Here is a 26,565-nt window from a genome sequence, read left to right as displayed (position 1 = left end):
TTTAGAATTGCTGCTCTGAATCACACCACTCTGTACGAAGTATACAAACATCTTATGTGTTCAATGAAAATATACAGTGTCACCCTGCTTTGTAGCCACTTTCTTGTCACTTTATATCTATTTTGGTTGGATGCCTTTCTCTCATTATTTAAAACAGAACAACGCAAAGTTTATTTTGCCATAATAACACAAATAACTGAGAAAATAGGGTCTGTGCATGTAGGAATGTAAATCACAGTTTGTTTTCTGTGGCACCATGCCTTAACCAACTCCGTCATGTGCTGTTTGGGTGCACAGGGGCAACTTTGGAACAGTGTTGGCCTTGTTTGGTGCTGTGTGTTTTGTCTGGAGAGAAGGGTTGTGATAAAGCTCACCTCTTGTTGAGTGAGGTGTTGCCAGGCTCACACACACACACACACACACACACACACACACACACACACACACACACTACTGAGTCACCTGTCTGCTCCTCATCCCCTCTTCTCATTCCTTTCATTTTTCTCACCCGTGGATCGAGAGCCAGGCAAAATATAAGCAGAATCCCTCTCAATAAAGGTTCAACTTTTTCTTAATGATTTCTCCTCTGATTCTTGGTGGTTTACCACAGGTGTTAGTGTGAAAAACTGTGATTAAAGGGGCACTCCAGGGATTAAGTACTGCACTTCCATAAAGTTAGGGGAACCCACAAGAGATTCATTGAAAAAAGAAATGTCAGAATCAAAGCAGCAGTTACATCAGTGAGACTTAAATAAACGTTTGCTGTCTCCACGAAGTGTTGAGATGTGTAAACTGAACTCTGGGTTTATCTTGGTTTAAACAGTCATGGTGTTTCCCTGCTGTCAGTGGACCATGGCCAATAAGTCAGGATGGGGCATGTCTGCTGAGGCCCTGTCAGCATTCCTCCACCCTCAACAATCTCCTTCTCACTGCTAATCCACATGAGGGCACTCAGGGAGATGTTCAGATGCCATGTTTTCTCCAGAAGGAACATCTGTGATATAGCTCTTATCTGTTTTGTATTAACAACAGTTTCAGTCAACCTCATTTGCCGCCTCCTAGAATTTTGTATTAAGCAAGGATGGAGGTTAAAGGGATGCATTGAGTCCTAACGCACAAACAGTCCAATTCAATGAGTGGGCAGATGAACAGAGAGCAAAGAGAAGAACTAATTGATGGAAACTCTGATTCGTTATTTCCAGTGCAAGTGATATGACTGTTCTCATCTTTCTATGTTCCCCTGCACGTACATCACCTCATGATGCAGTCTTGCCCACCCACTGCATACTTTATCTTAGCCGCCTGGTAAATAAGGGTTGTACTGTAGGAGTCCCAGATGTCTTCATACATCGACTCTGTAGTGTGGCACAACACAGAACGATATAATGATAAGTTGCAAATCGACTTCTGGCGTCACTTATTGCAACATATTTTGAGGGTAAACTGAGTCACCACGCCTATTTCCCAGAGGGATTTTAGATTCTTCACTTAAAAGTGTGCTAAGCAGAATGCTATGCTTATATTTATGCTCAAATGCCGAAAAACAGTCACTTTTGCAATGCCTCATAACAGCGTGTGCACACCCATGCTGCTCTCATCTGCCACTGCTGTTATGAATCTCCTGGGGCCAGCAGAAGGGACAAACAGCAAGAACTGTACAAGTTTGTTCTTGTAAATGTTTTTCAGATTTATTTGTGGTTACTTTTGACTTCTCTGTATAGAACCAGTGCTTCGGGTACTGAAACATCATTTCATTTGTTAGATGTTCAACCAATTTTTTTTTTTATAAAAGTGGATTTTTGTGTCTAGATAAGGTGTAGTTGAGTCATCAATTAAACATTTGGGGACTTTTTTTGTAACCTGATCACATAATAAACTTTAAATCTCAGCACATTTTCATCTACGTGATCCTCTCACAACATGCCTGCCGCATATTAACCTCAATGACTGTCTTCACTAGTCTGCGCCAACGTAAGCTGTATTGTACATGAAGGAATATGCCCAGTTTGAAAATGTGAATGTTTTGTGCTATGCTAGGCAAGATTTGTGCAGACATTTATCTGTCTGTCTTTTTTGTTTCTTCAAGGTAACCCATTATTTAACTGAACTCCTGTAATTGCTGTGAAATACCTGCGTCATCTGTTTGATGGTGGCTGGCGCTGCCTCATAACTCAGAGGTGGTTCAGATAATGTGGATGAAAGCATGATATTCCTGGGAAAATCCTGGGAACCTTACTTAAATTAACCAATTAGACATCCAGCAAAGTTGAAGCACATCTCCATTTTCTCCCAGCATGTGCTGCCTGGGCTTGACTCAGATTTTTGTTGACATTAAAGGAAACCTTGATCGTAATAAAATCAAATGTCATCCATCTCCTGTAGCTTCATGTATCAATCCTTATGGTCTTTGAGCCCATGACATTTATACGACTTACCAGGATGCACGTGTAAGAGAGCAGAAAAGCTCAAAATGATAAGACAGAGAGGCTACTGACAGGCAGGAAGGAGCTGTTGCAATGAGGCTGACAGGGTCAGAAGGACCTATCTCCTATCTGCATCTCACATATGTATCTCTCAATTATTACAATGATTTTTAAACATGATATCCATATGTCCTCAGAACAAAAGAGAAGTCAAATAATGAGTTTTCTAACAATATTGGGTTATTTCTGGGATGGTTAGGAGGAGCAACGGGGAAAGTGATTGGCAGTTTCTATGTGGAGAGAAAAATGGCACTTCAGCTCCTATTATCAGGTGAAGAGCAGACTTTTCTTTGACTCCTGCTGTGGTCGCCTGTTATTTCAAAAATACCAAAGAAATTCCATTTCAGTGCATCGAATTGGAAAACTAAATGACAGCAGGAGGTCAACCACTATACCGAGTACCAAACAGAAGACGTCTTGCTTTCAAAATACACTTTATTTTTTTGTTGCTACGTGATTTGACCAATTGCAATTCATGATAAAAGATGAAAACAGAAAGAAATATGCTGTGACAGGAGGATGGAAGAGTCCTGTTTGAAGATCATTTTTGTAATTTGTCGAAAGTTTCTAATACCATGTCTTTTGATCTATACAGATATTGATGAGTGCTCTTTTGACCGCGCCTGTGACCACTTCTGTATCAACTCTGCCGGGAGTTTCCAGTGCCTCTGTCATAAAGGCTACATCCTCTACGGCCTGGCACACTGTGGAGGTAAGCCAGCACGCCTTGTCTTGATGTAAATCTCCTGTCCCTCGCTCTTTCTTTGCATCCCACACCTCTTTGCTAATCCTTCTTTAGTTGCTCTGATGTTTGGCAGGAAAAACATAACTAGACTTAAAATAATAATGTTATTTTAAATTTCTACTGACAGCTTACAAAAAGCTCCCTTCAATATGCGGTGTATAAGAAAGAAAGAAACAGACAGTTTTAGCTGATGAATTAAAGTATTTTTTAGACAACTGCTGATTAACTTTCAAAGCATACTTTAGTCTTTTAGTTCTGGTTTCACTTCTCTTTAAACATTGATTGTTTTAGCCATGCTGGCGATGAGACTCTAGAGATGGCAATGTCAGCAAGATGGTCAGTCCATCACTTTGGTCCACAATGAAATATCTCAACAACATTTGAAAGGATTACCATGAGATTTTATACAGATGTTCACAGTCCCCAGAGGATGAATCTTGAGATCCCCTGACTTTTCGTCTAGCACCACCATAAGGTTGCTATTTGTGGCTTTGAATGAAATGTCGATTATCATGAAATTCGGTCCTAGGGCTGGGTACCGAATTCAATACTTTTTAGGAACCGACCGAATTGCCTATAAAGTATTGAGTATCGAAAAGTGCCTCATCATTCCATACCCAATTTCAATACCTAAGGAGTAAATCTCATCAGAGTCAGTGAGCCAATAAGCATGCAGCATGCTTCTACCAAGACCTAATAATGCTTGTGATTGGCTGTATAACGTTAGGGACCGTTCGGTATTTATGGAATGAACCACCGGAGGAAAATAGGGGAGGGTCATGTCTTTTTATTTTTTGTTGAGGGGAGGGTCATCCAACATTTTTAGTCTGGGCGGGGGAGGGGGGGTCACCGAACTTTTTTATTCATGAAAAGAGCAAAATTTCAAAGTGGCTTGTTTGGTGCATATTTATCCATGCAGCTCTCAGTCTCGGCCCCCTAGCAGATGGGTCTGACCGCATACGCGGAGTTTGCTGGGGGGGGGCAGGAGGAGCACTGCCCCCTGGTGGCTCAAACGTGTAATTGCATTGTTTAAATAACACAAAACAACTAAATGGTGGTAGGTAATACATCTGATTTCATATACTGCTTTAGTAAAAAAAATATTACCTGGCTGACGATGGGAGCAGCACGACGCAAAAAACGAAAGTTACTGTTGCACTAGTCTGGACATCTTGCCGTGCCAACCTTGCAATAAAGGTTTCCTAAATGCCATGTATATACATGTGATGTCAGCTTACTAATTGATTGCGGGTTTTGTGTAGATTTGGACTTGTATACGTTTATTCCACTTTGCTTAAACGGCGAAGTGGAGAGGCCTTGTTCACCTGTTTGGAGCTGGCTGGTGAATGTGACCCTCGTATCGGCCTTGCTGGATACACCGTGACTCTGTTTGTGGATCTACTGATCGCTGTGGATTACTTTTTTTCCGTGTCGTTGGATTACGGCAAAATACGGATCTTTTTTCTTAACGTGTCTTAACGTTTTATGGTGAGTTTGGAGAGGCATCTCAACAGACTGTAGGTCGAACACTGATTGTTCACCGTTACATTTTAGTTGAATTTAAGCGTCTGTCTATTGCGTTCCAAAACAGCCATGCCGCGATTGGATTTCATAAGGGCAAATTGTTAAATTGTTACAATGTAATTTAAAATCTGCTTTAAAAATAAACATCTGTGTTTTGGAATATAATGTTCAGCTTCGGCAGCTTTACCTATGTGCTAAAATATACAATGACGAAGCCTAGTGACAAGTTAGCAACCAGTGTTGAATTGTTATTTCCTATTGTCCTTTGCTGAATGGTCTCAATGTTTTATTGTTTTATTTCATGTGAATACTAGTTTACTAAAGGAAGAACTTAGTATTTGAAGTAATGCAGTAATGCATGAAGTGTGCATTTAGTTTCCATGCTTATTGTGTTTCCACAACTATGTTAGTGAGTAAATCTACTGAAATGGCCACCACACCATAACAGAGGAGTGTGATATGTAAGATGAGAATGCAGAGGTTAACTCCTGTACATCATGGCTGTAAAAATCAAATGGCATCTGTACTTCTTTGCTAAGTGCAAACTTGCACGCAAGGGGAGGGTCATGCCTCTTTTTCAAATCATTTTGGAGGGTCATGGGAAAATTATTACTGACGAGGGGAGGGTCAAGTCTTTTTAGGTTAGAGGCCACAAAACACCTCCGGTGGACCCTTAATTAAATAACGAACAGTCCCTTACACTAAATAACGAGCAGTCCCTTACACGTAGTAGAGACATGCAGGAAAATGAAGGCTTTGTAATTGCTTTTTGTTGAAATGGATTTTATAAAATTGGTATCGAAAAAAGTATCGTTCAGGTACCAGCATCAAAGTCATGGTATTGGTATCGGCACCGATATTGAATATTTTCTTGTTCCCCTCAGATAGACTTGCATAAATTTGGTGTTCCCTATAATTTTCTTGAAGCACCAAATACCTGCAAAAAATATTCATATCAATCTCTCCTGTACTTTTTGTTAAGTGCTAATTACCAACTGTTAGCATGCTTGCATGCAAAACCAAGATGGTGAACATGGTACACATTATACCCTCTAAAAAAACTGTTAGCATCATCACTGTAAGCGTGTTAGCATGCTGAGGTTAGCATGTAGCTCAAAGCATTGCTGTGCCTAAGTACAGTCCCACAGAGCTGTTTAAGTGGCTGTAGACTGTGTCTTGTTAGATAATGTATGAAAGTCTACTTCACTAGTCAACTTAAAACATCTTTAAAGGTAAACCATCAAAGTGATTTTTTTTTTTTTATTTTAAAGCAATTTTAAGTTCCACATCTGACACTTAAGAGTTTCCTTCTTAACCACAAGTTATTCATACTAAAGAAACTAAGTCTTCACAGTGTCAGTGTCTTATTGTTCATCTTTTCACCAGCTGGGTCTGGATGTCACTTAAAAATAAAAACATGGAAAAGTCCCTGCATGCAGCTGCATTCTTGTGCAATAACAATATGCAACTAAATGATGGATAATCTTTCTCAAGCCAGATTTAAGTCTCTGAAAGTTGATTTTTAAATCGACTGAAATGAGCTGAAACAGGTGGCTGCCTGGAAGGCAGAAAATCAATCTTAAGAACTTTTGCTACACTTGGCAGTAATGTAACGTGTAGGTGATTTGTGCTCTAGTTAACAGACTAAAACATGAAAAACCGCCGTTATGGTCCTTCAAGGTAGCGTATATGACCATGTTCATTAAACATTAGCAGGTACCTACAGTACTCTGATGTGGAACAGATAGCAGAAGCAGCTTTTGGTGTCAGGAGGAGATGTGTGGGGGCGCGTCAGATCTGCCTGGCAGGCAGCAAGAGGCCCGCCAGAACACATCAGGGTGTTGCGGCGGCCCTTTGATGCCGTGTGTATCACCAGTCAGAATCTGCTGCTGTCTCCAGCGCCTCAGGGCTCAGAGACAGAGAGAGAGCGAGAGAGAGACAGCATATGCACTCGAAATACATAGCTTTGCAGTGATTTGTTCTGTGTTTTTTTTGTCTGTAGTTTGACAAGTCTACTGATCAGGAATGTTGCAACAGAATGTAGAATAACGAATGGGACTAGAGAAAGGTAAAGTGTAGATGTATGGGATCATGAAGTCTGGACAAACACAACAGTGAAATTAGTTACACCCTCAAAAAGTAAAGTATGGGACTGTCTTACTGCAGCATGCCCAACTGAGGACCTTTGCATGTTATACCAGTCTTTCTCCCCATGTTTCCTGTCTGTATCTCTACTGTCACAATCTAATTGTGTTTTTACTATGCAAGTGCCACATGCTGGAGGTGGAACATCTTAGAGTGTTATGCAATTCATTGAAGTGGCCCAGCAATAAATACCTTATAATGCTTAGGTGAAACTGATTCAGAGAGCTGGTTGCAATGCTGCTGGATTGTGTTATATTGTAAGGGGTGTTTTTTTTTATCTCATCCACCCCCTGTATATATGGTTAGAATTACACAAACATTATTTTGGAATGGGTCTAATAGGTTCACGGGATCCATTCCACACAGGCAGCTGTATTAGCTGTCAGTCCAGGTAATAAAAGCACCAGAATTGGATTTGTTGGGCTTTTACTCACATGATGGACTGTGATCAGGCCACACTGAGCTGCTGAGTGGAGAGAAGATGGTCAGGCGTAAGTGACTCTCTATACCATTGTTGAGAAAGAAGGTGATGAATGATTTCCTCTCACTTTTCATCGGTGTTGTCGGAACTGTTAGATAACCCCAGAGATTTATAGCACTCCCTGTTGTACTTTCTCACTCCCGACCATAACCAAGGTTATGTTATTCCCTTTGTGGTTTATCAACTGAAATATAACTGCCAAACAATCCAGAAAGCTGTGCTCAGTGTTTAACAATAGACTCACCCTAAACAAACCCAATTAGGTCAGTGACCTGCTGTCAAGCATTGTGCCAAGGCCTGTTAACATTCCTCCCAAGTGAGAGTATATCCAGCTATTCTCCCTCTCGGCTAGCAAAACAATCTCATTTTTGCTTATCTGGTAAGAAAATAGACTCGGAGCAGTTGTGACTAAATACTTTGGAAGTATTTTTTAATTTACCTCACTTGATCCAGTCAGCACTGACCTCAACAGAAATGCTTTCCTCTGGTACTGACAAATGTACAGTATGTACTGTATACATAGATCGAAGAGAAATACGGAATGAGAGTTTAAGTTGATATCTTAACAGTTAATTGGATTGGATTAATTGGATAAAGCTTTCCACACTGTGTTTCGGGAAAATTCCTCTTAAAAACTCATATCACGGTGTTGGGACTGGGAGTTTCTGATGTTGATGATTAAGCACACAAAAGTGAATACAAAGATGGCAAGATTTCCAAAAACCATACCGAAATTCCTTAAACATTACACAAAGCAATTGTTGAGTCTAAATGTCATTTTTTTCTTCTTTTTTTTCTTTCTTTTCTTACTTGACTCATCTCTGCTCTCTTCTGTATGAGCACGCAAAGAAAGACTCTGAAGAAAGGTCAGAATACATCTATTTGGTTACACTTCAAGTATAGGAGGAACAAAGAAATCAAAACAGCAGTTGCTGGCAGATGAGCTGCGCTACCATCAGATATTCATTAGAGTTCTTTGTCCTTTAAATTCAGTGCTTTGATGCAGAGGATAAGCAGCGCACCTCTCACAACATTTCCAAGCAGCTCTGGCTACACGTCACTGTTGATGAAGTCATCATCTTCTTTAGGGAGTGCAGAGGCATGCAGACTGTTTTTATTCAGGGTGAATAATTGAATGAGACAAGGAAGAGCATTTTATATCAGCAGGCCAGATCATCAATCACTGCCATTATCTTTGTTTCTTTCCCGGTGTCTCCGCCGCTTGTCTGCAGCCTGCCGCATCCTCAGCTCTACCCACTAAACTAATTTTCAGTCTGGCATCAATGGCAGCCAGCCTGCATCTGGATCCTGGATGCTTTTAGTGTTTTTTTTAGCTCAGCATGTGTTTGAAAAGGTGATTGCTTACCACAAGTCTTCCTCACTGATGAGCAAAGAGGTTTTGACCATAAAATTGAATGTGGCTGGCTACATCAAAACGAAGAATCACTTTTGTTTACACGCAAGCACATTAATCTTCCTAGAATGTGACACTCTGACAGGATGAAGTGATCTGACCTCTCCCCATTCACAGCTGTGATCTCACTCATTGGACAATTTCTCTTTCATTTTAAATTCACTGACCACATTGTTTCTTAGTGTTTCTGGTTTTATAATGGAAATCCGTTTACTCACTCTTAATATTTTATATTTCAGAGTAGGCTTGTAGAATTAGCCATTTTAGTGACACATATGTGGGTCCACTAAATGTCTATATGTTAACATATTTATTCACAGATATTGATGAATGCAGTATAAACCGCGGAGGTTGTAAATACGGCTGCATCAACCGTCTGGGGAGCTACGAGTGTACCTGTCCACCCGGGTACAAGCTGCACTGGAACAGGAAAGACTGTGTTGGTATGTAGCAGCACTGCCCCCCTGTGGTTAATTCACTGACACACACTCAAAGAGCCTCAGTTTCCTCATACCAGTGTCTGGGTGATTTCTCTCACTCTCTCTGCTTTCTTTGCCAACAGTGTGTGATTCTGTGTGGGTTTTATTTTTTTCCTCAGAGTTGGTGAAATGTCCTCTTGGACTGATGGCACCAAAGGCTACTCTGGCCTGTAGCAAGACGGGCAAGAAAGAGAGCTGCTCTCTTACCTGTGCCTCTAAGGCTCACTATTTGGCAGGTATGTCGCCCACAGTGAGCATTCAATCACGAAGAAAACACCAAACACAAGTCATTTCAAACATTTGCTAGACTTATTTTGTTTGTGTGTGACCCCTTTGCAGAGTCTGACAACAGCTACTCAGTCAGTTGTGGTATCCCTGTCCTCAGAGGGAAGTCCCCTGCAAGGCTCAACTCCAGCAGCAGTCAGAGCTGTATAGGTTCGCTGCCCTCCAGATTTTTATAACAAACACTTTGCGACAATCAGTCAATCACAGACGGTCTTTCTTTGCTGTGGCAGCAGTGTGATGTTGCAGTGTGCTCCTACCCACTGTGCTGTGTTTGTCTGTAGAGACTTTGGCCCCTCCAGTGAAGCAGACGGCTTCTTTCAAGATTAAAAATGCCAAATGTCACCTGCACCCGAGGCTGACCGGCAGGACGGAGGACAGAGGACGGACACTTGGACCAGGTCAGTCTTAATCTGTGTGTGCTGCTGTATACATATGCTGTTATTTATAGACATTTATTACACGGCTTTCTTGAATACTCAATTCTGATTATTGTATGGTCTGTTATTTCTGAATAGCAGACCGTTGCTGTGAATAACATACCTTGCTAGGGAAGCAGTTCTGATTATAGACTTACGAAGGACCATTTTTAAAATCAATAAAACATTTTTTAATCAATATTTTGTGTCAAATTATTGATTTCTTTAGTAACTAGCTGTGTAATAAGCTACTACGCTTCGCGTTGGGGTTCTGCATCACCCTGTTGGGATTTAACTTGCAATAATGACCCGCTCGCTCTACATTAATCCCTTACTTAAAGGGATATTCAGTATAATGTATATAGCTTAAATAATTAATTGGTTAGTTTGCTCCAACTTTTGCATTTTTCCTTGAAACAAACATTCAGTGATGCCAGTAAGGTTTGGCTGTTTTTCTTTGTCATATAAGATTTATATTGTTGAGGTTTAAGACTGTTGGTTTGACAAATAAAACAATCTGGTTCTGGCAAATTACAATGTGCATTTTTCACAATTTTGTAACACTTTATAGACAAAAACAATTAATCGAGAAAATAATCAACATGATATACCTTAACTCTCAAACCTAAATTATTATTTATTGATGTGTGGTTGGGGTTTACTGATATCATGTTGTCCACAGGAGGGGGGCAGCCCTGCAGCAACTGCCTGGTAACATTTGTCAACCTCAAATGTGACTCCTCTAAGAAAGCTAAAGGTCGACGTGCTCGCAACCCCTCTAACAAGGAGGTAACACGCATTACTTTGGAGCTGGAAGCTGAGGTCAAACCTGGAGACACTACGGGTCAGTCATCTCATTTAATACAATACCTTTACAGCAGTTACTGCCTGCGATGAATTTACTGTACAGCCAACAGATTATTTATCATTCGTCGAAGCTTGAAACCTAATGTACAGTACAAAGTAATGGCTAAGTTTTTACAATAAAGTCTAAAAATATATTATTTTATCTGACTGAAACACAGGATGTTTTTATTTAACCATAAACAGGGAGTTGCAATCTCAGCTGCCTGAGGCAGCGCATGGAGAAGCAGGTTAAGACATATATCAAGGCTCTGAAGAAGTCCATCAACCAGGAGCGCTTCCTGATCCGAGTTGCTGGTTTGGAATACGAGGTGGCCCAGAAACTTCCCCAGGCTGCTCCCAGTCAGGAGAACTGTGGGCCGGGCTGGGAGAGGGACAGTGGCCGATGTGGTAAGACTGGACAGCTGGACCGAGAGTGTTGGATGGGCTAATTTACTGTCATGTGATGTTAATGTCATCTCAAGCCATATGCTGTCATAACCTGCAATACAAGACACTCAGTGTCCACTTTATTAGGGATACCTGTACAGACTAATGAAGTCCAATACAACTGCCATAAAAGTCTGCTGTTATGGTGCCTATAATGTTCAGTTTTTGTTCAGTTTTGTTTCTGATATTCTGCTCCCCTCATGTATTTAAATAGGGAGGACAAAAAAATTAGAAACCCCACAATAAAATGTAGTCCAGTACACCACCACCAAGTTTTATGACCTCGGTAATAACCATATAAATTAATTTAAACATAACCGATAACATCAACTAAAATTGGCATTATGTGCTTTGTAAAGGTAGATGTTACAGTGTGTATTGTTTATATAGAATATATTCAAGTTTACTGAGTCACCTGTTCTCGGAACAAGTGTCAACCAAGAAACTGAAAATCTGTTTATTTTTTTTTACTGATTAAAGTGAAGTGTGTCCTCCTATCTCTGACTGAAGCCGTTGTGGATGTTCTCTTAGTCAGATGCTTGTCGGGGTCTTACTACCATGGTGAGCAGGAGCGCTGTGTCCAGTGTCCGCCCGGCACTTTTCAGGAGAAGGAGGGGCAGCTTGCCTGTGACCTCTGCCCCGGCAGTGACGGCCACGGGCCTGTCGGGGCACGGAACATCTCCTCTTGTGCAGGTATCCTAGTTTAAGGTCCCAGGGACAATGTTACAGTGAACATGTACTTATGGTCCTGCGAGGGGCTGATTTTCTTAGTAAACCTTCTACAATCTAATCCAGGCCAGTGTCCGACGGGGTCCTTCTCCAGCGATGGTTTCAAACCGTGTCAGGCGTGCCCTCATGGCTCCTACCAACCAGATTTGGGACGGACCCTGTGCTTCCCCTGTGGGGGAGGACTGGGCACCAAACGGGAAGGTGCCAGCTCCTTCCATGATTGTGAAGTCAAAGGTCAGCTTGTGCTCTTTTTATACAGCTAAAAAACTGTGCTCAAATAATTTAGCAAAACCTTCTTTACTTAATGTGTCTCTTTATTTCTACTCTGCAGTCCAGTGTTCTCCAGGTCATTACTACAACACCACAGTACACCGGTGTATCCGCTGCCCAGTGGGGACATATCAGACAGAGTTCAGACAGAACTACTGTATTTCCTGCCCTGGGAACACCACCACTGATTTTGATGGTGCCACAAGTGTTTCACAGTGCAAGAGTGAGTGTGAAAATTCCTGTTTTGTGTTTTCAGATTTCTTAAACACAGGCTGAAGACTAATTTGGTTTGTTTGTACACATCTAGACAGGCATTGTGGTGGCGAGATGGGCGAATTCATGGGTTACATTGAGTCGCCCAACTATCCTGGTAATTACCCTGCTAATGTGGAGTGTATTTGGAACATCAACCCGCCCAGCAAGCGCAAGATCCTAATTGTGGTGCCGGAGATTTTTCTGCCCTCGGAGGATGAATGTGGAGATGTGCTAGTTATGAGGAAGAACTGTGAGTTTCTCTCTTTCCAGTTGATGTTTCAATGAAATTTAGTGGTGTAGTGGAAGTTTTTCTTGTTAGCAGCAGGAGTGCGTATCAAAAACACCAGATGAAACAAATAAGGACGATTTGAGGATTAAACCAAAGTTTGGTCTTTGAGTATTTATTTACATTTGCAAATGCAGGAAGCACACGGTTCACAAAAGGCACGCAGCTCTGGTGTGAAAGGTCTCTTCAACGAATAAGAAAAAGCACACAGTATATATGCGTCTCCAGTGAGATAGAAAGACATGCCCCCCTTTCTAAACATGACTCAACATTTCTTACAATCAAACATAGTCAGATATTCAGGAGCCACTTCACTTCTTCCTCTCTGTACCACTTTCTACCCCAAGGTTTAGACATCCCGTTTATCTCAACTATGTGAGAAGTCTCAACTATCCAGGCAGAAATAACAGATAGTTTAGGGTGACCTTGTAGCCCCTATCTGTTCAGCGTACACATTACGTTCCCAGACTTTGTGACTCTTACTTTCAACATGTGAGAATAAGAAAAACTCACTTTCAGCATTTGTGAGACAAAGTAAAACATAAATAAGACAAGAATATAAAGAATCATGCTTAAATATAATTTTGCCATTACAGTGGCTATACTGTAATATAATTACATCATCCATTGTCCTCTCTGTGCTACATCCAGGGTCGGCTACATCCATCACCACCTACGAGACATGTCAGACGTACGAGCGGCCCATCGCCTTCACAGCTCGATCCAGACGTCTCTGGATTAACTTCAAGTCCAACGAGGCCAACAGCGCCAGAGGCTTTCAGATCCCCTATGTTACTTATGATGGTATGTAGTGTGCAGTCTGTCTCATATCTCTCTCAAAACTCATGACAAACACTGTTTTGATCAGGATCCCTAAAATTTGTTTTATTAGAGTTGTGAATAAGATATGTAATAATAATAGCTTTATTTATATAGCATTTTTAAAGCCAGTTACACAGTGCATCACAAAAGACGTAGAATTATCTATGTATGTAGAAGTATAAAATACAAATAATATAAAACAAGGAGCAATTTACCAAATTAAGTTAAAAAGAACGAATGCAGTAGAAGCACAAAATAAAACAATTTAAGAAAATGCAATTCTAAAATAATATATTTCGAGGAGAGATTTAAATGAAGATAAAGAGTTCCTTGCCTGATCTCATCAGGCAGCTCGATCCAGAGTCGAGGGACTCTGACTGCAAAAGTCTGGTCTCTTCTAGCCTCGCTTTGAGGATTTTTAATAAATACCTACCAGAAGATCTTAGGCTTGAATGGGGTTATCAAGTCAGAAATATAGTCAGATGTACTCAGTGGGACATTTTACAGTTTAATAAACTTGTCAGTGCAATCTATGTAATTGCAACACTCTAAATTACTTAAAGCACATCTGTTTGTAATTTCTTACTTATCGACCAACATATACACGGATGTGATATATCTGAAATAAGATAATAGCCAGTGGTAGAAGTATTCAGATTATTTACTTATAATACTCCATTACAAGTCCTGCATTCAAAACTTAACTGAAGTAAAAGTACTGTACCAGTCAAAGGTCTGGACATGCTTTCTAGCTCTGATTTAGCTACCGAGTGAGGCATCACACCATCTTTGTTAGGAGTTGCACCTGTGCAGTACCTAGGTCAGCACTACTAGCCAGTCAGAAGCAGAGTATGAGGGCGTGCCACGCTAGCAGCTAGGCGAGCATTATAACGTGTTACAAAGTGACGCACGTTCGTCACCGAAGTAAAGGCTGGACTACAATAGAGCTGTTTGGAGCAGTTTGTGAACAGTGTTTTCTGTTGGAGATGGTAAGTGTCTTTGGGGTGGACTTTGGGCTTTTTCACTTTGTAAACCTATAACATGCACAAAAAAGATATATAACACAATAAAGGAAAGGGAAAAAGCCAAAAAGCATAATATGAGCACTTTAATGTTGTTGTTGCATTTTACTGCCTTGGATGTTTATTGTTGTGCTAATTTGAACTCCTTTATATACTGTTGGGCAGTTTAATCTAGTGCAATGCATCATATTCTATAAAGATAATTCGTTTGTAGCATCGCTGTCCTGTGAGAACCAAATATCTCGAAAAAGTTTCATGAGAAAAACACCTAATCTAAGAGGGTTTTTGAATTCATTTTAAATTTAGTTTTTTTATCTTAAGTAGGATACTTTTCTCAAAACAAACTGAAGGTTTATCCAAAAACATCATCACATTAGGAGATACAAGGTTTTCACTGGGCGGGAAGGGGATGGAACATTGTGAAATGAAAAGTAACTAGTAACTTAAACTGTCAGACAAAAATATAGTTTAGTAAAAGTACAATATTTGCCTCTGAGATGTAGTGGAGTAGAAGTATAAATTTGCAGAAAAAGGAAATGTTAAATGCACTTAGTTACGTTCCACCACTGCTAATATCTGCCTGTCCAACCTATGGGTCTAGCTCTATTCCCAACATTGTCCTGGGGCCTCATTTATAAAATTGTGCGTAGATTCTATTCTGAAAGATTTTGTGCGCCAAAAAGTCTTTCTGATTTATGACACCTTGCGGCGCACACCGGTACGCACTCTTCTCGTTATAAATGCAGTCGTGCACGAGCCTCACGCTCCTCCCTAGGTCGTCCCATATTTGTCCTAATAAGGTCCATGTTAATCAATCAATGAATATAGCAGCCTTGTAAAGAACCCTTGATGACCAATCATGAAACGAAAAAATGGGAAAAAAACATGATTCAGTGATTGTGAGATTGATGTGCTCCTAACAGAGGTAGAACATCAAAACAAAACCCTGTTTGGAAGCCTTAACCCTTACCCTTGTGTGGTGTTCATATTTTTGTTACACAGCCTTAATACTTAACAGATTTAGCTCAATTACCAATGATAGATACATCATTTATGGGTTATATTTGCCATTTACCCCTGTGAGATCACATTTATGATCATTTTCGTTTTTTGTGGGAAAACAAGGAAATTCAATTATTAAAAAGGTAAAAAATATAAACAAGATTTTTGATCATTATTGGTGCTTATTTCTTAGAACTTAATCAGAACAGGTGAAAGTGCTTGAAAAGTAACAATTTTGTAACTTTGTGTGGGAATACCTCATATGTAATAGTTAGGTGTAGGGGGTTGTACTGTGTGCAGTCATTGAAAATAATTTGTTATGTTCTTCACAGAAAATTAACCAAGGCCAATACGTTTGAGTTAGAAGAAATAATAAATAGCATCATTTTATTAAAAATTTAGAGTGTGCTCACATCAACACGTTTGGTCAGGTGCCTTTTTCGTTCTTATTGACGCTAAAAGTCTCCTTTAGCGTCCGCTGCACGGTGTGGGAGGATCCCCTGCCTCTCCCCGTTGCTGGCAGCCCCTCGCCGGGCGCCGCGACCGGCTCTGGGTCGGCTTGGAAAGAACGGGATTGTTGGGTTTAGGAAAACAAAAACTGGGTTGGGTTCGGAAAACGGGGATACCATCGGCGTTCACTAAAACGCAGTCTACAAAACCTTGGGAGCATTACGCACGATCACACGCATGGTCAAAAGGTTGCGGAAAACTGGGCACATTTTTACGCATGGAAATTCTTTATAAATCCCGACTTTTGCGAGAAATGTTGCGACGGCAAATTTCACCGTGCTTCACGCAACTTTTTCTTGCGTAACAGGTTTTATAAATGAGGCCCCTGGTTACTCTTAATAATCCACAGCCCTCTTTCATTGGAACTACTTTCCACCAAATCGTCCCTATGGCAACTGTTGACTGTCTTCTGTGGTTTACCAAAGTAATTTCTCATTACTGTGAGCACCACAAACAATCACCTGCATTGTATTGTGACAGAGGTAAAAATCTTTCGAAATTTCCCGTAGGTGATACTAAGTACATTCTTTCACACCTGTGTATTATTTCACCACGTAACTTGTTTTGGATACAGATGGCCTGCTTTCATCATTTCATGACGTGACTAGTAGTAACTACTTGTGTTTTTATAAATTCAGAGGACTATGAACAGCTCGTAGAGGACATAGTGCGAGATGGAAGACTCTATGCCTCAGAAAACCATCAAGAAATCCTCAAGGTTAGCAGTTTTACGTCTTACTGTGTTGATGTCTGGCTTCGTTTCTTGTTGGTACATAAGACCACCTGGGAGAGGCGACTGTTAACCAATAAGCTGTACCTGTGTTCAGCTAAACAAAGAAGAAACACCAGTACTTGCATGAGTCAGACAGTTTGTCAATATTGAAAATATTTTCCAATGCTGTCATATAGGGGTGTAATTTGTTTTTCAGCATAGCTTCAAATGTAAATTTTATTAAGGATGAAAATATGCATTTGCACCCGTTTGTTCTTCCCTACAGGATAAAAAACTGATTAAGACTCTTTTTGATGTGCTGGCTCACCCAAACAACTACTTTAAGTACACCACTCGGGAGTCCAACGAGATGCTTCCCCGCTCCTTCATACGCCTCATAAGCAGCAAAGTCTCGGCTTTTCTGCGACCATACAAGTAAAGCTCACACAGCCGCCGAAGTACCGGATCGTGATCCCCGACACCCCCCTTCACCTTACAGGCCATATCCCGCAACTCTCACAGGACTTAACATACATACTAGTACGTACATACTACATACTACCCTCTTATTTTCCATAGGCTTTGACAATAAACACTATGCAGACCTGAGAAATACTAAAAATTGGTGGTTTAGTTGTTTTTTTTGTCAGTTTCCATTTAGCACAGGCCTGTAATCCCTAGCTCAAGCATTTAGCGGGGATGTAGAATATGTGAGTAGGTTTGGTTTCTGTTGTGTAATGAAACCACCAAAAATAGAAACGCAAATTTAAGACAGTAGGAGTGGTGTGTTGTGAGCGCGGTTAGAGCTTGTTATTGTTTTTGCTAAAATGAGCAGTCTGTTTTCAACTCCTACAATTAAGTAGGACTGTAAGTGTTGTGTAACCCTAGTTCCATATTCAGTGTCTGTGTGCTGTCCTCAAGGAGAAGCGGTTCAAATTCATGTCACAGCTGCATTCCAGGTCATTCAAAGCCTTACTTTATTTGAGCTCTTAGAGCAGTTTCCAATGGTTTTACTGTTAAAACAGTTAATCTGTTTTGTTACGCCTGTCTAGACTGTAGCAGTGTTTTCTAACCTTCAGATAATTTCTGTTTCTCTTTTTTTTAAGTCAACATAAAGGAAATACAAACAGGTGGTTGTCATTCCAGGAACATAGGACATTTGTGAGAGCCACAGAAATGAGATAATGTGATGTCTAGTGGAACATGTCTCAGAGAGAGAGGAATGTCTTTAAGGGACATTATGTTTGCTGCTTCTTTTAAAAAGGTCACTTTAATTCTTCAATCTTCATGTTGTCTGATGTACTCTACACACTAATAGTCTCTAGGTTAAAAACAAGGAAGCTCCACATCTACAATACTTTAGATTACACACAGGCAATTTGACATTATCAATTTACTGTATGTTGACTACCAGTTGTGTTTTTATTTCAATCTTGTAAATAATGAAAATTAGACGAGGGTTGAATTCTTTAATCCTAAATTTCTCAAGCAGGATCCCTAAAAATCACTTTCCGCCCCACCCGTCTCAAATCCAAAGACACCCAGTACTCCCTTTAAACACCCCTCTCACATTTTGTTCTGTCCCAATAATGACAGCTCTTCCAAAGACCGCCACAAAAAGGCCGGGTCACTTTGTTTTGTGCACTAAATTTAGAGCCCGCCATCCTATCCTTTTAGTACAAGTGCAATGAATGAAAACATCTTACTTTTTACACCCTATTGTGACCCAGCCTGTGTGTTTAGGCTGCATTCTTGTCAAGACTCATTGTATAAAATATTTGTATAAAATATTTATCAGTCACTATGCTCTTATTCAGAGAAAGAAAATGTAAAGTCTGTCAAGAAATGTAATTTAAAAAGTATTAGGTGTGTAAAAAATATTCTTTGATTTCAAAACGGCGACCAAAACAGGGTAAAATGGTTTAACTTCAGTTCTAATACATCGCACCTTGTTAGGATCTGCCAAGTTAAAGGAGTTGTTCGACATTTGGGAAATACTTATTCGCTTTCTTACTGAGGAACTACGAGATTGATCCCACTCTTCTGAACAGTTAGTTTAGCACAAAGACTGGAAACAGCTAGCCTAGCTCTGGCCAAAGGTAACACAATCCACGTACCGGCACCTCTAAAGCATTATATCTTGTTCATTTAATCAGTAACCATGCAAAAATGTCACCTGGAGTCTCTGCTTGATGCCAAGCAACCCAAAGACTCCAGGAAGGACTCGGTAACAAAATGAATACATTTCTTAAAATTTAGGGACTATTCCTTCAAAATTCATTGTCACCACCACTGCAGTCAAATTGGAACAGATGACTGCCTTGTCACAATGATAATCCCAACCCCTTAACCTGTATGTTCAACCCTTTATAAATAAATTAAGTGTCAACGCTTGCTCTGATATAACAATGATTTTCGGGGAGTAAATTTTGTCCCCACTGGTGTATATAAAGTAAGTGAGATGGTACACGTCATATATCATATCATTTTAAAAAGTACCCAAACTTTAGAATGACAAGGGAAGTTGACCACATTGTCAAACTTGAGGGCAATTCTGTGCCACGCCATGAAGAACTCATATCCAACCCTCTTATACAGTCTCAGATTATATCCATGTAATAGATGCCAACAGGCAGCAGCATCCCAGTGTGTGCTCACTCGGCCCTCATGCCCCAAAATTCCCCCTCCCACCCATCTTTCCTGCAACCTAAGTTTTTTTTTTTTTTTTTTTTTTTAATTGTTGCCTTTTAATGAGAGTTTGCTATGATGTATCATAGAGTTGATAATGATATTTGCACTTGAATTGTTATTGCTCATGTAAAGAAATGTCTGGATTTTGTATTGTCTTTTTAAATGAATGGAATTGGTGTTCTTATTTTCTTGTAGCTTGTTTGTTCATGAAATGCTCACTCACCGTTTAGTCTATAGAGATGATACACATGACATTATCAACTGTTTAAAAAAAAAAAAAATATGTACAGAGGTCAATGAAACAAGTTTGTACTTGTTACTGCCCAAAACACTTATCGAAATAAACATACTGTACTTCAGCTTCATTTCAAAACATTTTAATGTCTGTATAATGTGTATTCAGCTTCATTTCAAACATTTTAATGTCTGTATAATGAGTATACAAGTTTTATGAGGAAGTTAGAAAATATAAATTAATATAGTGCATTATTAAAAAGGTGGAATACAGGAGAAATATTTATTGTAGAAAGAAAGACTTTGTTAAGCTTGAGACCATTATTTTCATCCTCCAGTGACTGCAGTTTCAGGTTGAATATTGTAGTTTTACATTTCAACTAGCTTACTAGCTCCCCCAGTTGCTGCGACGAGCTGAAATAATGTGATCACAAGTTTAAAGTGTTGTAAACATTAATATCAAGTAAAGCAAAAACAAAGAATTGATTACTTACGTGTACATTTGGGGAGGCCAGGGAACCATCGGCCATCACCACCACAGGTAACCGTGCTCGGGCCGATCTTTGTGTAGCCCAGCTTACACTCGATGGATATAGTGTCCCTGTCTTGGTACAGCTTGGCCTGAGCTCCTGTCCAGTAGGCGTTGGGCACATTTGGAGATGGACATGTTATTTCTGTGAGGACATAGAAGTCAATTTTTAAATTCTATCATGTCAAAAAGCAAATAAAAGTTGTATGAAGATTAAAAAAGTGCTGTGTTACTACTATTATCAAGGACCTTTGCACGTAGGTGCAGGATCACTCCATGTCCCATTCTCGGTGCACGAAATGTGCCTTTGTCCAATAAGGGTTCCCACAGAACAATGATAGCGAATCACACTCCTGTATGTGTAAGGTGGCTCCTGAGGGCTGCGGATCTCTGCATTTGTCCCTCTTGGAGGCTCGGCACATACCACAGCTGGAAGAGATACAGCAGTGTTTGGCACAGCTAAAGAGGAAGGAAAATTAAAGGCCAAGACAAAATTACAGTATAGTCGTTAACTGCACCTTCACAGGCAGGAACACGTCCATCCCAGCCTTGGCTCATGCAGTTTCTGGTTGCCTGTCCTACAAGATTATACCTGATAAAAGGATGAATTAAAAGTCAGTTTCAGAGATGAAGAATGCAAAATATTTTAAATGTATAGAATAGTATGAAAGAAATCAGTGCAGTATAAAGGAATTTTTCTTACCCCTCATCACAGACAGCTGTAGCAGTGTCTCCAAACGCCACTCCAGTATATGTAAACTGTCCGTTTATAATCTCTCCTGCAGAGCCACATGGCTTTCCTTTAAAGGATAACACATTTAAAAGTTTAATGGTCATTATGACCATAACAAATATTTTAGATTTATATACAGAGCATCAAAGATTACATAACAGTGGCATAGATAGATAGATAGATAGATAGATAGATAGATAGATAGATAAGTCATAGTTTAGTATGTCGGGAAAAAAAAAAGTCATACTATGACTTAAGTCTAGTATATAAAAAAAAGTGATAGTCATTTTGAAAAAGTGATAAAAAGTCCTAGTATGTTGAAATAAACCATAGGTATGCTGAAAAAAAAAAGGGATTAAATAAAAAAAAAAAAAAAAAAAGCCATAGTATAGGTATGTGAAAGAAAAAAAAGTTATAAAAAGTCATAGTATAGTATGTGGAAAAAGTGATAAGTCATAGTATGTCGAAAAAGTTATTAAAACAAAAAAAGTCAGTATAGTCAAAAACGTGATAAAAAAAAGTCATAGTATGCTGAAAAAAAGTCGTAGTATAGTATGTCGAAAAAAGTGAAAGTCATAGTATGTCAAAAAAGTGATAAAAAAAGTCTGTAGAGTATGTCAAACAGACATAGTATAGTATGTCGAAAAAAGTGATTAAACAAGTCATAGTACGTTTAAAAAAAAGTGATAAAAAGTCATAGTATGGTATGTCGAAAAAAGTCAGTATAGTATACCCGAAAAAATAAAGTCATAGTATGTCAAAAAAAAGCCATAGTATAGTATGTCGAAAAAAAGTCATACTATACTGTGACTTTTTTTCAGTATTGTCAAAAAAGTGATAAGTCATAGTATGTCGACAAAAAGTCAGTATAGTATGCCCGAAAAAAAAAAGTGATGAGTTATAGCATGTTGACAAAAAAGTCATAAAAGTCATAGGATAGTATGCCCGAAAAAGTAATAAAAAGCCATAGTCTAGTATGTCGACAAAACTGATGATAAAAAAAAATTAATAAATTAAAAAAAATAAATCATAGTATAGTATGTCAAACAGTCATAGTATGTCGAAAAAAAAGACAGAATAGTATGTCAAAAAAAAGTGATAAGTCATAGTATGTCGGAAAAAGGTGATTAAAAAAGTCAATAGTATTAGTATGTCGAAAAAAAAGCCATAGTATGTTGAAAACATATTCATATTATGTTAAAAAAAAAAAAAAAAAAGTGATAGCCATAGTATAGTATGTGGAAAAAGTGGTAAAAAGTCATAGTATGTCGAAAAAAGTGATAAAACGTCATAGTATAGTATGCTAGAAAAGTCATGTCAAAAAGTCATATAGTAGGCTATAGTGGGTCATTAAAAGAGGCTTTATTCTACGGCTACATCTTTTGCCTGGTTAATGAGGCATGAGGTGCGCATATTCACCGCACATTTTATAAATATCGCTTTATGCGTGAGAAATTACATATACATTGTTTCAAACATTTAAAATCACAGTATTCATGCTATGGAAAATTGTTAGCAGTAACTAAGATCTGCAATAATGTAGAAACACATTAATAAAGCCTGAAACAAAAAATGAAGGATTATAAAAGCCCTTACGTTCACATTTCAGCCGCAGTGGTGTCCACTTTCCCTTGATACACTTGCAATATCTGCTGCCGCCTGCTTGAATGTATCCAACCGCACACACATAATGGACTCTTTCACCAGAAGCGAAAGATGTCCTTTGGATGTACTTGTCAGCGAGGTGGGCCTTGGAGTTGTGGTTGTTTACTGGCACACTGCATCCCCCTGCGGAACAGAGTAACTTGTCAGTTTAGATACAAACAAGTGTTACCACCTCCTTTTTAATAAACAGATGGCAGTTTGACGTTCTGCCAAAAAAACCACACAACTGACTATCCAGTAGAAATAGTACTAACTCACTTTCTACATCGGGTGACTCCGTTTTATCGTGTGAAGGCAGGCACCGAGGGAGTTGAGGCTGCCACACGCCACCAGGACCACAAGTGACCCGCTGAGCTCCATCCAGCTGGAAACCCTGACTGCAGGTGAAGATCACGTTGTCTCCCACCCGGTATACAGAAACACCTCCAGCACTGCTCACAGAGTTGGCCACTGCAGGGGTGGAGCAGGTGGTCCCTTCCTCTGAAGAGATTCATGTTAACAGGTGATTTAGTTTCCTTCAGGTTGATTTGGCACTTTCTGATGAAAACAATGGGCCTCATTCACCCATCGTTCTTAACAAATTTGTTCTTAAACCCCATTTACGCAGTTTTCACCAAGATTCTGGCATTCAATGTTTGTCATTCGTAAAGCACTTTGAATTGCATTGTGTATGAATTATGCTAGACCTATATACTTCAGTTCTGCGCCCTTCTCTGGATACAGCATTCACTGCATGAGTAATTGCATTCCACCGGTTTTATTTGCTGCTTGTATCCACTGCTGACGCTACTACATATGAGGTCTCGTTTTTCGCTAACTTCTTGCAGCAGTACCGCCACTTCAGAATTACTAAAGTTTTTCTTTTTGGAGTCAAGGCCTCCAGTCTTTCGACATTTCTCTAAGCGTGCACACGGCCCTGCCATCTCATGCCCTTTTATGGGAATTAACGGGGCGTTTACCTATGTTAAATAGGAGCAATGGGCATGGGATTCATTCTAAGAACACACCTGCGAACAATTCTGCTGTTTGACAACACGTCATTAAATCAGACGTAGACTTTTCTTAGGAACTTTAAGAAAGAATAAGAAGAAAACACACAACAACAACAACAACAACTTTCATATAGATATTGGTGAATGAGGCCCATTATCTGCAAGTAGTCCTGCCATGTTGTGCTAGTGGATAGATTTAGCTCTGGACACATACAAAACCCAAAAACATGAATATGACCTGACATTGAACTCAAATCTTTTGTCACCTTTATTCACGTAATGGAAAATACATGTAAATGAATTAAGGGATTAAAACACCTCCATTGTGCGTCACATTCAAACCAGTTGCTCATTCTTGACACACGCCCACTTTAAAAGCTCTTAAGGTGCAGCAACCAGTGTGTAAATAATATGAATGGCTCTCAGATGTTGCAACTGTTAAGGATGCTCTATTGCTCACCTTCACAAGACGGGAATTCACCGGTCCAGCCAGACTTCTTGCAGATCATGTAGTTGAGTCCTTTCACAGTGTATCTATCAGCGTGGGGATATACTGTATAGTCACTCAATCTGAGGCTTATTCTGGTCAAGTTTTACAGGCTCTCTTTCAGGTTTCAACTCACCCCTCGTTGCATACAGCATAAACTTTCTCCCCGACGAATGAATTCCCTTCATAATGGAACTCTCCATTGAGTAGCTCACCGGCATTGCCACAATATTTCTCTGTCAGAAATAAGGGAGGGAGAGAGTAAGGTAAAATGTGATTTACAAGATAAGGGGGAAACCAGACAGATGCCTTTATTTCACCACATTGCAAAACAACCCACGTAAGCTGCTGCAATGCCTACGTGCCAAACGCAGTTCGTTTTGGTAGAGGATCTGGGCAAAACCTCCTACAATCCAATAAAATCCAACAGCAAACACCAGAAAGACTGTGAATGTAAATGGTAGTCCGTATTAGGGATTTTTAAAGACACTTGTCTCTAAATATTAATGTTATCTAATAATGATAACAAGTAGGTGAGTTTAAGGTTTAAAGGATCGGTCTCTTCATATCCTGTGAACGGGACACTTACAGGAACCAACAACTCTTATTTTTTGGGGCATTTGAGGACTTTATTTCCATAGATGAAGACATGAAATGGGAGAGAGGAAGAATGACATGCAACAAATGGCCGCAGGTCGGAGTCGAACCCGCGACGTCGAGAGTAAACCTCTACATATGTGCGCCTGCTCTACCAACTGAGCCAACACGGCCACAACGAACAACTTTTAATATACAGGCTTGGAAAAGGGTGCATCTTTCAGCAGTATGCTGCTGAACGAGGTGCTTTCAACTTGGAGGTCAGCAAACTTCCAAGACAGAAAAAAGGGACTTTTAATACTCAATAGTTTAACGTTGGCCTTTTTGCCCGATTAAAGGCTACAAATTAATCATTTTGGTGCATGAGTATTGATTTAAGACAGACACAATCTAAATCAAAGCTGCATACTTATGCTTTATTTATTTATTTTTATTCTAAAGCATTTTTCTAGGCATTTAGAGCCCTAATGTTATGTTGATTGTCCTTAAATTTTAGTTAGCACCCGAGACCACCAGTGTTGGAATGACATGTAGATCTCGCCCATGGCCGCTAGGGGACTTCAGACTGCTTTTAAAATGTTCTTTAAATAGCCTAAACGCTGAGAATCTCTCACAGAAACGTGAAGGAAAAACAACATACCGTCTCTTAACCCTTTATTACTGAACTGGATAACGAATAAGTGAACCAGATAGGCCTACTTACTTTCGCATTTTAGGGTCAGTTTGGTCCATTTTCCATCAACACACTGCACAGATGGGCTCCCTCTGGATGGGGCCAAGTCCTCGGCGCAGTCATAATACACCTTCTTCCCGCTGCTGAACGTCCGTGTGCTGGAATATTTCTCCGGCTCTCCCCTTAGTCTGGTGTACGGGTACTCCGGTGGAGCCGAACATTCCTTCGGTACTTGAGCTTTTTTATTTTTTTGGAAGAACCAAAGTTTAAATATAAATAACAACAATCACAATCTTCGAAGTGTGGATTTTTCGTTTAATTACCTGAAGCAAGTAAGGCAAACGATAAAACCAGAATATTCCACCCGACGTTCCTCATGTTTGTCGTCCGTGCGGCTCTGTGCAGTAAACAGATCGTCAAAGAGATCACAAATCAAATGTCTCCAGCAGCTTCAGATCAAGCAATTTATAGAGGAGGAGCCGCCCTGGAGACAAGCTGACACACACACTGACACACACACTGACACACACACACACACACACACACACACACACACACACACACACACACACACACACACCACAAACATATATTTCAAACAGACCCTATAGTTGTAATATTGTGATCTGTATGAATAACTTTAAGGGCTAAACCAATTCATTTTTATCCTTAACAAGCCAAAACAAGCACATATTGGGCGCGGAGATATCCCAAACGTTTACATGATCTTCTAAGAATCCACTATAAGCCAATTAGACTCATAAAGATGAAATAAAGTATTTTTTTAGACTTTTAAAATACATATTAGATCTAACAGAAAAAAATGTTCTATAGGGGGGAGAAAGTCTTAGGATATTTAAAAATGTATGGAAATACAAAAAATTATATGGGAAATGGTAAAATCCTATGGAACTTTTTGAGACATCAAGGGAAGAAAACTCCCATCAAATTTTAACCCCATTGCACTTTTATTAATAATAGCGAAGTAGGCAATAGGAATACAAGAATGTTGATCATAATGGTTTAGCTAATTTGGCCCTTTATGTCTTAACCCAGTCTAATGAATGTCATGGATTGTAAGCCATTGCATT

The 26,565-nt window shown here is 39.7% G+C and overlaps 2 protein-coding genes across 4 annotated transcripts in view; one reads left to right on the top strand and one right to left on the bottom strand.

The window, feature by feature from the left end:
* The window catches only part of scube3 (signal peptide, CUB domain, EGF-like 3), an 84,462-nt gene extending 64,533 nt beyond the window's left edge, over positions 1-19,929 (top strand). For both annotated transcript variants that reach the window (XM_031316725.2, XM_031316724.2), the window contains 14 exons: positions 3,079-3,195; positions 9,113-9,235; positions 9,391-9,507; positions 9,611-9,706; positions 9,838-9,954; positions 10,655-10,816; positions 11,023-11,226; positions 11,797-11,958; positions 12,061-12,228; positions 12,326-12,487; positions 12,572-12,769; positions 13,457-13,609; positions 16,800-16,879; positions 17,160-19,929. In XM_031316725.2, the coding sequence (XP_031172585.1) occupies positions 3,079-3,195; positions 9,113-9,235; positions 9,391-9,507; positions 9,611-9,706; positions 9,838-9,954; positions 10,655-10,816; positions 11,023-11,226; positions 11,797-11,958; positions 12,061-12,228; positions 12,326-12,487; positions 12,572-12,769; positions 13,457-13,609; positions 16,800-16,879; positions 17,160-17,312 (2,012 nt within the window). In that variant the 3' untranslated portion in view covers positions 17,313-19,929. The remainder of the gene's footprint in view (positions 1-3,078; positions 3,196-9,112; positions 9,236-9,390; positions 9,508-9,610; positions 9,707-9,837; positions 9,955-10,654; positions 10,817-11,022; positions 11,227-11,796; positions 11,959-12,060; positions 12,229-12,325; positions 12,488-12,571; positions 12,770-13,456; positions 13,610-16,799; positions 16,880-17,159) is intronic.
* Positions 19,930-20,057: 128 nt separating this feature from the next.
* si:ch73-217n20.1 (complement receptor type 1) lies at positions 20,058-25,988 on the bottom strand. Of its 2 annotated transcripts, none has more exons than XM_031316732.2 (11): positions 25,798-25,988; positions 25,505-25,711; positions 24,341-24,440; positions 24,178-24,251; positions 22,984-23,205; positions 22,657-22,851; positions 21,031-21,127; positions 20,846-20,919; positions 20,577-20,756; positions 20,293-20,472; positions 20,058-20,212 (listed from the first exon to the last, which is right to left on the bottom strand). In XM_031316732.2, the coding sequence occupies exons 1-11, from the start codon at positions 25,850-25,852 to the stop codon at positions 20,187-20,189; spliced, it is 1,410 nt and encodes a 469-aa protein (XP_031172592.2). In that variant the 5' UTR covers positions 25,853-25,988; the 3' UTR covers positions 20,058-20,186. The 2 variants fall into 2 exon arrangements, with proteins under 2 accessions (XP_031172592.2, XP_031172593.2); XM_031316733.2 differs by having other exon boundaries at positions 22,657-22,848.
* Between the last annotated feature and the right edge of the window lie 577 nt (positions 25,989-26,565).

The sequence above is a fragment of the Sander lucioperca genome, chromosome 12, assembly GCF_008315115.2.
Source record: "Sander lucioperca isolate FBNREF2018 chromosome 12, SLUC_FBN_1.2, whole genome shotgun sequence".
Classification (NCBI taxonomy): Eukaryota; Metazoa; Chordata; class Actinopteri; order Perciformes; family Percidae; genus Sander; species Sander lucioperca.
This window is presented reverse-complemented; position numbering and strand designations above follow the sequence as displayed.